The 12,882-nt window shown below is 36.2% G+C and overlaps 1 protein-coding gene across 3 annotated transcripts in view; it reads right to left on the reverse strand.

Moving 5' to 3' along the window:
- LOC113328145 (protein LAZ1 homolog 2-like) overlaps positions 1 to 2,321 on the reverse strand; it is a 6,057-nt gene extending 3,736 nt beyond the window's left edge. Inside the window, exons 1-2 of one of the 3 annotated variants that reach the window (XM_026575232.1) lie at positions 2,278 to 2,321; positions 1,752 to 1,869 (exon numbers count right to left, since the gene is read on the reverse strand). In XM_026575232.1, coding sequence (XP_026431017.1) covers positions 1,752 to 1,811 — 60 coding nt within the window. In that variant the 5' untranslated portion in view covers positions 1,812 to 1,869; positions 2,278 to 2,321. Of the gene's footprint in view, positions 1 to 1,751; positions 2,036 to 2,277 lie in introns of those variants that run through there. The other 2 variants (XM_026575231.1, XM_026575234.1) reach the window with 2 other exon arrangements.
- Between the last annotated feature and the right edge of the window lie 10,561 nt (positions 2,322 to 12,882).

The raw sequence follows: 12,882 nt of genomic DNA on the forward strand, positions 1-12,882 counted from the left end.
TGGTGGATGATGATGTTGAAATACGTATCAAGGATTTGTACGAAGAACTGGTGACCAACAGGAGCAAGGTGTTTGAAGCACAGAATCTGTATAAATATTCCAACTCTGTGATTTGGAAGGTGCAAAGTCTAGTCAGAACCTTAAAAAAAAACAGTTGATCAATGCCAACAACAGATGTTGATAAAAAAAAGTTGTAGTGGAAGGGATCGTGTGCAGAAGGAGCAGGAGGAAGCTAGGACATCGATGAAAGATAAGTTGCAGGGTCTTTGCAGTCTGATGAAGGAAGTGCTAGGTGATAGAGTTGAGAATGTTGTTGTATCTTCCGGATACAGCGGCTCTTGTTATTTGAGGGACTCAGGCGTGGGTGGGAAGACGATGGAGATCAACCCTTATGACCCTATCATTAAGGACCTCAAGAAGAGGTATGATGCTGACAAGAACGACATTCACGTGAGGAATGCGACTATGGTGATGTTTAACTATGCTGATTTAGTCTTCCTTTCTAATCATAAGGCTTTGTTTTGAGTGTCCTATGTTTTACTTTCATTGTTTTGATAAACTACTTGGTCTTTAGCTAGCGTGTAAGGGCGTGTTCACATACTTTGAACTATCAATATGTGTGGCCGACTGACCACCTCGCCTAATTAGTCTTTTGATTCTTGTGATCTCAGATCACATTGAACGTCTAATAATATCCTTCACCCTTGTGCTGATCGAATTTTTGTTATCTCATGTTTATATTGTGATAACGCGTTTTATGTATGATTTGTCCGACTGCGCGAACTTATTTTAGTCGCTGTCATCCAAGTTTTAGTCTGAACCAACAAGGGCTAGCTCTTCACTCTCGTACTTGAAGTAAGGAAAGAGAACTAGGTAGAATGAAGGAACTATATTCTGATCTGGAAAATTATAATCGTGATAGTGCCAGAATCGCTACATCACTTAGTGATGCAGTAAAAAATCTTTTGCATCAAATTGTTGAGATATTTCCAGGCATCTAAAGTATGTAAGACTATAAAAACTTCACCATTAATGATAAAGATTGAATTGCTTCAATTCTGCACAAGAGAATGGCGATGAAAGAGGATAAAGTCAATGACGACAAAGACTCGGTGGAACTAGAAACTGCTAGTGCTGATGATGATGCTGAACTACGTTTCGAGGAATGGCATAAAAAATTAGCGAAGTGTAGGGTGGGGAGTTTAATGGTTACTTAAGTCCTTACAGAAGCAGTCGATGAATCCAGAATATACGACAAAATGGAAATAAAGATTGTAAGCAGAAGGAGTGGGAAGAGAATCCTTAGGAGGCTAGGTTATTGATGAAGGAAAAATTGTGGTGAAGTTTGGGCCATGTGATGAATAAGTCTGGGATAGAGTTGAGAATGTTATTATCTCCTACTGTTTCTTATCTTCTTCTCCTTGTTTACCAAGGGATTCCGGCATGGGTAGGAAGAAAATGGAGATCATGTTAGAAATCAGAGTACGCTTTCTTAGTATCAAAAGATTGAATCAGACTAGTGAACAACTATACTACAACTTACAACTTGCACAGTTTTCACACAGACAAAATAACAAACACTTAAAGCACAAAGAAACTGGAGACAAGAGATTGTTTCTACTACAACTTGTACAAAATAACAAACACTTAAAGTACAGTTTAGTGGTTTGACTCCCTAACAGAAATAAACAACTTGCTACAATTAAGGAATTAATGCAATACGTGAAAGGAAGAATTCAATTCCTACTTACCAGGAATTTCTGTTTGAGTTTAAACTTCTTCAGATCAACCCTAATGACACTGTAATGCATTCAGGACCTTCGGAAGAGGTGTGATGCAATGAATTTCACGTGAGGAATGCACACAGATCTTTTGTTGTTTAACCATGCAGAGGAAGATGAGCAGATGATGTAGGCCAGCAGGAGCAGTAAATAGTAAAATGAGACTGGTTAACGTATGAGTCAGACACAGACTCAGATGATGTTTCATCCTTTTACACATTTTAAGCTACATTGAAAATGGGTTCTCATAAACTTCTAATTTCAATCAAAATTTAACGTTCAAATTCAATAGTAGAAAATCAAGGAGACGGTCTAGCATATGAGTCAGACTTGGGTCTGACTAAGAATTCTAAATCAAACATTTCCATTTTTTAGTACTATATTGAGAATGGTTCTTTTAAAATTCGATCAAAATTTAACATCAAGATTCAAGAACATCAAATATGAGTCCGACTGACTCAGATGATAACTCCAAGAAGTAAGAACTCATACTAACCGTGATGATAAACTCCACCATGGAAAGAAAACCTCTGATACCTCATCGGCTCATCCTCCTCCTCTGTGCTACTCAAAATCTGAAACCCTAAAAGATTAATACTATGACAAATTTAAAAAATTGGATCCTGATGATAAAAGAAAATTTTGGTTTTGATCAAACACGCTGATACGACAAAGCATGTCAGTACACGTGGCATCATCACCGCGAAAAAAATTGTACGCGTTCTCCTCAAATCTCAACCGTTAATCTAAGAATTGTTAGTACGAGAAAAAAATTGTACGCCAAAAAAAAAAAAAAAAAAAATTGTACGCGAAGTTTTTCCTAATTAAACCGGACTTCTTAATTGCATCGTTTTTACTATTTATATATACTCCACCAAGATATATACTCCACCAAGAGATAACCTCTGATAACAATTCTTCATCCTACAAGATCAGAGATGTCGATTCGTAAGGAGGTGATCATGCAAATTATACACAGGTATTGGAATACCTTTGAAACAATGGAGGATTTAGATATAGCTGCGAAAAAGTATTGCAATGATCTGATGTGCCCAACAAGTGAATTTGATATCAAGAATCTTGAAGGTGAACTAGGGAGAATGAAAGAACTACATCGTGATCTGGTGTCTTATGATCGTGATTTGAAGTCTTGTGATCCCTTCTTTGAATCACTTCCAGCGGAAGTTAAAAATACTGTGCATCAAATTGTTGACAAGTTTCCAAGCATCCAAACTACGGAAGCATATAATCAGTTTTTTACCAGCAGAGCAGATAAATATTGGATTGAAGCAATTCAGCACAAGAGAACGGTGACGATGAAGGATAAAGTGGGTGTCTCGGTGGAACCAGAAACTGCTGATGATTCTGAAATACGTCTCAAGGGATGGCATGAAAAACTAATAAAGAACAGGAACATGGGGCTTGAAGCAAACAATTTGCGTTTAGCTTTGACAAAAGTCTGTTCCGGGTTGATGAGTTTAGTGCAGGCCTTAGAAGTTGCAATTGAAAAATGCAGAAATAGGATGGCGGCCAAGGAAAAAGAGCGTAAAGGATTTCATGAGATCTGCGAGAGGGAGAAGGAAGAGAGGGAGGCTAATGTATCTACAAAGGAGAAGTTCCAAAGTCTCTGCTATTAGACAGTATATATGTTTGTCAAGTCAACAGTCCTATCTTAGTAATTGTAAGTGTGCAGAAGGCCTGTGTGCTTGTAATGATATTACACATTGGTTGTATTAAATACCAATGATTATCTTTGTAAGTTTTTATCCTTGAATAATAATATCTTACAACTTTTTCATGATATCAGACGGTCTGATCCTGAGGTTCTAAATTTTTTTCATTGCAAACAATCTTTTTCAACAATCTTTTCAAGCAGCAAGTTTAATCATTGGATCTCTTGAGCATCTTTTCTCAATATCCTTTTCAGATTCAAATTGAAAATCTTTGTTTTTCAAGAACACAGTTTAGGGTTCTTGGTTCTTCTCCATACTTATTTCTCAGATTTTGTTAATGTCCGTAATTGTTTACACAAGAAGAAGAAGACATATGAGTTCTACTTCCGCTGCTGCTGAGGGTAATTTCACTATTCCCTTTCCAAACATTGGTAATTTTGTTTCCTCAAAATTAAATTCTACAAATTTTCTTTTGTTGCAAGATCAATTTGCTGAACTAAAACAAATTGTTGTAGATAATGTTCCTTCTTTGAACCCTAAGTGGGTGTATTGGAAGAAAACAGATTCTTTTGTAATGAGTTGTCTGAATGCTACTTTATCACCATCTATAGCTGGAGATGTGTTAGGATTGTCAACTGCTCATGAAATTTGGGCTTATCTTGAAACTAGTTTTAAGAGTCAGTTCATGGCACGAAAAAGTTTACTAAGAAAGCAATTACATAGCTGTAAGAAGGATAATAACACAATTCTTGTGTATCTTCAAAGTGTTAAGACAATTGCTGACTCTTTGGATGCTATTGGAGAGAAGGTTTCTGAGTCAGATCTAGTCATGTATGTGCTCAATGGATTAGGAAAAGAATTTGATAACTTTGTCATCTCTGCTCAGAATAGAGAGATTCCCTTCACTTTTGCTGAACTAAAACCAAGACTGTTAAGTCATGAGCAATGGCTTCTTGATCAGCATCAGGATACTACAGCTATGTTTGATGCTCATAATTCTTCAGCTTTTTATTCAAGATATGGGAGTTCTAATGCCAACAACTTTAATGGACAAGGAAGAGGCAAGGGTAGAGGTTCAGGAAATGGAAGTTTTCATAATAACTATAACAAGAATAGTAATTCTCAGAATTGGAGGCCTAGTGGTTCTACTGAAGCTTCTGGCAATAATGAGAGAAGAGATTATTCACAGATTAAGTGCCAAATCTGTCGGAAAAAGGGTCACTATGCTAGTAGGTGTCATTTCAGATATTATCCACCTCCTTCTTCAATAAATACTAGTCAGCAACAACAAGGTTTTTATTCTATAGGAGAAGACATAAGTCAGCAAGGGTATTCTGCTCCTTCTACTTCTGAGACTACTCAGTGGCTAGATGACTCTGGTGCTACTACACACATGACTGGAAATGAAAATCTACTTCAACATACTTCTAGTTACAAAGGCAAAGATTCAGTACAAGTTGACAATGGTAAGTCTCTTGTTATATCTTCTATTGGTTCATCTACAATTCAAACTCCTAAAAGTAGTTTTAGGTTACATAATTTTTTATTAGTTCCAGACATGAAGCATAATTTGGTTTCTATTAAAAAGTTCACTAGAGATAACCATTGTTACTTTAAGCTTTTACATTATGGCTATGAAATTAGGGATTTAAGTTCTCATGTCTTGATAGCTCATGGGAATGTGGTTAATAATTTGTATCCTTTATCTCATTCTTCCTTAACTCCCTCTCATACTGTTTCTTTCACTACTTCTGTTTCTGCTCCATCTCATGTGTGGCACTGTAGACTAGGGAATCCCTCTAGTCTCATTATTCAAAAATTACAGACATCAAAACATATTAGTTTGTCTATTTCTCTTCCGACTTCTTTGTGTCATCCATGTCAGCTTGCTAAAAACACCAGATTGCCTTTTCAATTGTCACCTTCACATGCAACTAAACCATTATCATTGATTCATTGTGATGTTTGGGGTCCCACACTTTCTTCTTTAAAAGGCTATAGATACTACATTGTGTTTATTGATGACTATAGCAGATTCAACTGGATTTATCCAATGGAACTTAAGTCTGATGCCACTCAGTGTTTTGTTTATTTTAAACAGCATGTTGAAAATCAATTTTCTACCAAAATAATTTCTTTTCAAGTGGATGGTGCTGCAGAGCTTGTTCAGGGTCCTTTTAAAGTTATTCTTGAACAAAGTGCCATTCTTCTTAGAATTTCTTGTCCTCAAACCCCAGAACAGAATGGTCTTGCTGAACGAAAGCACATACACATTACTGAAATGGGTAATACCTTGTTGTTTAATGCTTTTTGTCCAAAGGAATTTTGGTATGATTCCTTCTTAACTGCCTCATATCTTATAAACAGAACACCAACAAAACTTCTGAATTTTAAAACCCCTTTTGAGTTACTTTTTGGAGTTACTCCAGATTATTCATTTCTTAGAATTTTTGGTACTGTGTGTTATCCCAATTTGGCATATACCAGGTCTGACAAGCTGTCTCCCAAAACTGTGAAGTGTGTCTTTCTTGGTTATAGTCCTTTTCATAAAGGATATACATGCTATACTAAAAAGCATTATATTTCCAGAAATGTGGTATTTGATGAAACACATCATTATTTTTCAGCACCTTCAATTTCTCATGTTGAGTCTTCCACTTCTACTTTATTGATATTTCTTCTCCTTCCACAACTTCACTTCCTCCTATGGTTACTAGATCACAGAAGGTTATCTCCAAACTTAAATCTTTTCCAGATTATATTTCTCATTCTTCAATAAAATATCCCATTTCCTCTGCATGTGCATCTTTATTATCCACAAGTTCTGAGCCTAAGACTTTCAAGCAAGCTATGAGTAATCCTGATTGGCAAGTGTCAATGAAGGAGGAATATGTTGCTTTAATATATAATGATACATGGTATTATGTTGCACCAAAACCGCATATGAATATTTAGGTTCTAAGTGGGTGTATAAGATTAAACAAAAACCAGATGGCACTATTGATAGGTTGAAGCCCCGCTTAGTTGCTAAAGGATATGATCAACAAGATGGATTGGATTTTAATGAAACCTTTAGTCCTGTAGTTAAGACTACTGCAATAAGAGTTGTTTTATGCATGGATTTAGCTTATGATTGGCAAATTAGACAAATGGATGTTAGTAATGCTTTTTTACATGGTTATCTTGATGAAGATGTGTATATGACTCAACCACAGGGCTTTATAAATCCATATTACCCACTTAATTATGTTTGTCACTTGAATAAGATTTTGTATGGATTGAAACAACCTCCACGGGCTTGGTTTCATCGTTTTAGTTCTTTCTTAATCAGCTATGGTTTTCATAAGGCAGTTTCAGATAATTCAATATTTCTTCTTTATTCTCAATATGGCATGCTGGTTCTACTTCTTTATGTAGATGATATATTGTTGACTGGTAGTTCATCTCCAATGATTGATACTTTAATTGTGTCTCTGAAGAAAGAGTTTGCTATGAAAGAATTGGGCCAATTGGGTTATTTTTTGGGAATTGAAGCAGTTAGAGGGTCTGGTAATATTGTTTTGACACAGAAAAAGTATACTTTAGAGTTATTATTTAAGGCACATATGCTCGACAGTAAACCTTGTGATACCCCAGTTACCAAAGGAGCTAGAGTCTCTATACATGATGGAACTAAGTTAGATCATCCTAGTGAATATAGAACTATTGTTGGAAGTTTACAGTACTTGACAATCACAAGACCAGATATCTGTTTTGGTGTAAATTATATTTCTCGGTTTATGCACTCACCCACAAATGTTCATTTTCAACTAGTAAAAAGGATATTGAGATATTTGATGGGTACATTGGGTTTAGGTATTACATTAAAGAAGGATAGTCTATATTCTTTGAAGGCCTATTCAGATTCAGATTGGGCAGGATGTCCTGATACAAGAAGGTCAACATCAGGGTTTGCAGTTTTCTTGGGTTGTAATTTGATTTCTTGGTCTTATAAAAAGCAACCTACTGTGTCTAAGTCTTCAGCTGAAGCTGAATACAAGTGTATGTTTGTTGCTTTTGCGGAACTTAAATGGCTTATGGATTTGTTATCTGAATTACAAGTTCAAGTTCATACTACTACATTGCTTTGTTGTGATAATATAAGTGCCTTGGATTTAGCTTCTAATCTTGTTTTTCATGCCAGGATAAAGCATATAGAGATCCAGTACCATACAATCAGAGAGCTAGTGGAGCAAGGTTTTCTGCAACTTCAACACATTGCTAGTGAAGATCAACTTGCTGATATATTTACCAAAGGGTTGTGTTTTCCTACATTTTCAAGATTATTGCAGACTCTCATGGACACACATTTACAATCTACTTCACAGTTATCTTTTGTTTCTTATCAAGACATTCCATTGTTCATTTCCCATGGTTTTTGAATTGCAGGATTTGACACATACTCAAAGCATTACCCAAGGCGGGTCAATATAAGGTGCACAATAGTTCTGCTGTTAAGAAGAAAATTATAGGAGAAGTCCTCAGTTTGCCCCCAGAAGCATGGCAATACAGTCGCACCGAAATTATAATCATCAAAATAGTGGACTAATCGCAAGAAAATGAAGAGTATCACTGTTAGTACTTCCTCCCTTGCGGCCATTCTGGTAGATTATATTAATATATAGTTAGCAATGTCATCTGTAACTCTGTAAAAACAACGTCAAACCTTATGCTGCTCTTTTAACTTAAATTGTATATATTGCAACCTTTATACTTGATATACATTAGCCCATTTTCATCTCACAATACTAAATTTCTCAAGCTCACCTCCGTTTAAGATAGATCTTACTGCTTAGTTTTGTAATAATTATAATCAAATTCTACATCGCCCTGAGCCCGTATGTCAACAATGGATGTAGAATATCCCCTGTGCCGCATGCTAAGAACACGGTCAAATCCTAAAGTCCCCGTGCCGAAGGCGCACCAGAGGTTGAGCCTAGGCAGAAGGCCTGGGTGATACCCTAGTAAACTTCTGTAAAACAGTTATTTTGTTTCCATAAACCTGATTAGTTAATATAACACGTGAAGTTTAGGTTTGTTTTTAGCTATTTTCCTAATTTTGATTTCCGTTTCCGAGTCTTAATACTATGTACCTCGATGACTATATAAGAAGAATTGTAAGTCTATTAATTTAAGTTTTGAACATTGTTTATTCGATTCCATCACTTCACCACCCATAACCAATAACTCCGAAAGCAGAAAACCCTAGTATCTTTCAAGATGTCAATGTCCAAAGATTTTGATAGTACAATTCATCATAGAGGAAAATTCCCAACAGAGATCGTGAAAATTATAGAAAGATATTACTCATTGGAAAGAACAATGGATGATATAGATAAAGCTCATAAAGAGTTTAGTCATCAGATTAAATTAGAACCCATTAGTGACGAAGAAATAGATGAACTTAAGAAAGGACGGGAGGGAATCGAGAGAGTGTACTCTAATCTGAAGAAGTATGAGAAACAACTTGAAGAAAGCAGTAATCTCCGTATAACATTGAGAAAAGTGCGCCAGAGGATAGAAAGCTTAACCATCTCCTTGGATTGTCTACTGGTTCAATGGAGAAATAACAAGAGGTGCAAACATATAATGGAGATGTACCAAGATTATATTCGTCTTCCAAGATATCCTGAGATGAAGAAACACAACAGATTATTTGTCAGGGAGAAGTTCTGGTGTCGGCTGTTCAGAACCTAAAATTTTGAGATACATCTTTAAAGATTTTTTTGTGTAATTTCCTTCTGAACCACCTAATTAATCTTGTTTTGAAGATATCAAATCAGGTTGAATGTTTATTATCGTTCATGTGCCAATACCGACTGTACTAATGATCTTAGTTTGTGTCAACAATAAGATTTAGTCGTCCATTCCAATATATAATGAACATATATCAGATTTGCCATATATGTCCGGAAGGAGATCATCCAAATTTTACAGGGATTTTGGATACAGCTTTCGATTGCTGCAATCTTCATAAGGATTGCTGCGATCGCGATATCAAGGATCTTGAAAGTGAACTAGGAATATTACATGATTCTCATCGGGAGGCAGTTGGGAATCCAAAATAGAAAAGTTTAAAAGTGAATAAGGATAGACATTGGATTGATGCAGTAATTCTGCAAAAGGGAGAAGTAAAGACGACGAGCGGAAATTGCTGCTGCTGATGATGATGCTGAAATATGCATTCTCAAGGAATTGCATGAAAAACTAATTATTGCTAGCTATCTGAGTTCAACTATGTTTGAAGTGCGTATGAGGGTGAACACTTTGATATGGCACTTAGGAATTGAAACCGTATTTTCCACAAATTGCTATATCGTGTTAGTTTTCCTTCATAATCCCAATTATACTATATCGTTGGATTGATGCGGTGACGGTGACTACTTGTAATATCTATTTTGAACGATAATAAAACGTTAAGTTCTAATATTAAGGTCGAAAGACAAAAATAAGTATATATCTTATAAATCGAATAATATTATAAAGTCAAAATATGGCTTTAATGGTAATCAAATACTTCGAACTCACCCAATAGCCCAAATCATTTGAAAAGAGAATACACGGAGACAAAGTATATAAATCTTATTTAAGTTACAAAAGATACCTTGAGGGAATACTGCAGCTATCACCGAGTGAGAGAGAAAAAAAAAAAGAGGCCCCCACCTTATACCCACTCCCTGCAAATCTCCCCCTGGGGCTCCCACCTAATCGTTCATTCCCTCTCACGGGAATTGTCACGGTGATAGGTCTCGTTGTGTTCCTATAAAGAAATTCGAGGAATTTTATACATTTTTGAATTTGGCATATAAAAAACGAAATTTAATTATAAAATAAAAACAAAAAATTTATACTATATGAATCATTTTCCCATCCACTGTGCTCATGTTCATTCTTAAACTACCAAGTATTCAGTTTCTTAAAATATGCAACTCCAAAGTCCAAAGTGTAGGCACATACTCGTGATATGGGATGCAATAAGAAATGCAAATGGATTCAGTTTATGTTCATCCATAAAGTTAATACAGTCTCCTCGTCTTTCGATCATAGGGAAAATAATTTATCTAGGACAAAATACTAATTTCAGAACTTAATAGGGAAGTAAGAACAACACCAAAAAAAGAATTGTCACATGGGCCTTAATCTTTCACCATGTACAGTTTTTTCAAGAAATCTTCCCTTGCATCTGCTCTCAACTGATATAAACAAAATGATAAGTTGGTGATCAAACATCGTCACAGAACACTTTAAAAGAAAAAAAAATACCAACCAAAGATGTATAGTTTATTAGAATCCATTTTTCGAATATAGTTTATTTCCCATGGTTTTTGAATTGCAGGCTTTGACACATACTCAAAGCAGTACGCAAGGCGGGTCAATATAAGGTGCACAATAGTTCTGCAGTTAAGAAGAAAATTATAGGAGAAGTCCTCAGTTTTCCCCCAGAAGCATGGCAATACAGTCGCACCGAAATTATAATCATCAAAATAGTGGACTAATCGCAAGAAAATGAAGAGTATCACTGTTAGTACTTCCTCCCTTGCGGCCATTCTGGTAGATTATATTAATGTATAGTTAGCAATGTCATCTGTAACTCCGTAAAAACAACGTCAAACCTTATGCTGCTCTTTTAACTTAAATTGTATATATTGCAACCTTTATACTTGATATACATTAACCCATTTTCATCTCACAATACTAAATTTCTCAATAGTAGAGAGTGGCACCTTCTTCTTGGCCTTATGTCTTAGCCTGCGTTTCCTCCGCTCTAACTCCCTATTTCGCCTTTCGAGTTTCACCATTCTTTCATCCCGAGCCTCTTGAGCTTTCAGGACGGCTGCTATGGCAATATTAGCTTCGTCGAGGTCAGAAGGATTACTCTTCTTGACCTCGGAGCAGGATACCCGCCTTGGCAAGTGGTTCAACCCTCCTAGTTGAGTAAGATGGATATCATCATTCTTCTCGAAGGGGTTTCCCTCGCCTTCGGAGCTAGAATTGTCAGTCAGTCCTTCCCGATATCGGTCATCGGGTTGTCCCTCGCCTGGGACCAGAGCTTCTCCTTGCTCTATATCGTCGAGTCCTTCTGTTTGGGCTCCACCATTTTCACCTTGGATCGTATGAGAGGATCGTCTCGTAACCATTACCTTTCCTGCAACATATGCAATAATACTTAATTTGTCTTTTCTCCAGAAAAGTGGGACCCTAAGTTTGCAGGTCACGTGCAATTACTAAGCGATAGTTCAGACTAGACAGTTTAGTACAAGAAGACTTTGCAGTAAATTTTGGAAACATATGAAAATGTCAAAATATTCCTTTCAAGAGTGAGGTATTGATGACGGAGGGAAAAATGTTTTTCCAGTCCTCTCTTTTCAAGGAAATAACTCCATCATTACACCTCCCTTTTTTAGGAAAGGAATCTTATCAGGATGATTGAGTACGTTTCCCATTCTGGGAAACATATCTTATCATCTTTTGATTTTTGATTCTAAACAAACTTAGAGTTTGATGAACGATTATGTACTCGTTAATCCTTTATCTTGACTTAGATTTAGCTTCTTAAGAAGGAAATCTTGGACTTTGTTGAGTTTGATGATGAACATCACGAAAAAGTCGTATTTTCAACTCTCATAAGGTGATTTCTTCCTTGTGTAGTTTACTGACTTGCAAATCTTCCCAACTCTTTCATGGAGGAGATCGTTTGAGCACCGATGTGTTTGAAACTCCATATTTACTCCGATCTACAACTCTCCTGAGCTTCTTGAGGAAGATGAAAAAATCTTTATAATAACGAAAAAATCTTTTGAAAAAAATTCATGAAAGACACAGATCTGTTAATCCTTAGGTTCTTCTAGACTACCCAGATCGTGAAGATTGAGTTTGAGTCCGAGCTCTACTCATTCATCTACACAGAAACATCTCTTATGGAGATGGTGAAAACTATAGTGTTGTTACTAGGGAGGTAGATTATATCTTCATACCTCCCTGATTCTAGCGCAAATGTAGTTGCATATTTTCTGACTACTACACCCAAGTGAAATTAAATACTAAAATTTACTTAAACATACAAGATCAAAGATGAACAGGATGTAAATAACATGAAAAGTAGAGATGAACACAAGCATATATAATGTGGTTCGGACATGAAGACCTACATCCACGGAGAAGAAGATGTTTTCTTATTGACTATAAGGTCTTACGCTTGAAAGTGTTACAGATCTCTTATAGATTTCTCACTTTCTCTCTGTCTAGATCTCTCTCAGGAATTCTCTGTAGATAGACCATATAAAATGTTACATAAGTTGTCCATCTTCTGGTACATGGACTGGTATTTATAGGCTAACTAAACTCGTGGTGGTGTGGTCGTCCAAACTCGGTGGGCTGTCTTCCCTCGC

Source organism: Papaver somniferum, unplaced genomic scaffold (genome assembly GCF_003573695.1).
Source record: "Papaver somniferum cultivar HN1 unplaced genomic scaffold, ASM357369v1 unplaced-scaffold_107, whole genome shotgun sequence".
NCBI lineage: Eukaryota > Viridiplantae > Streptophyta > Magnoliopsida > Ranunculales > Papaveraceae > Papaver > Papaver somniferum.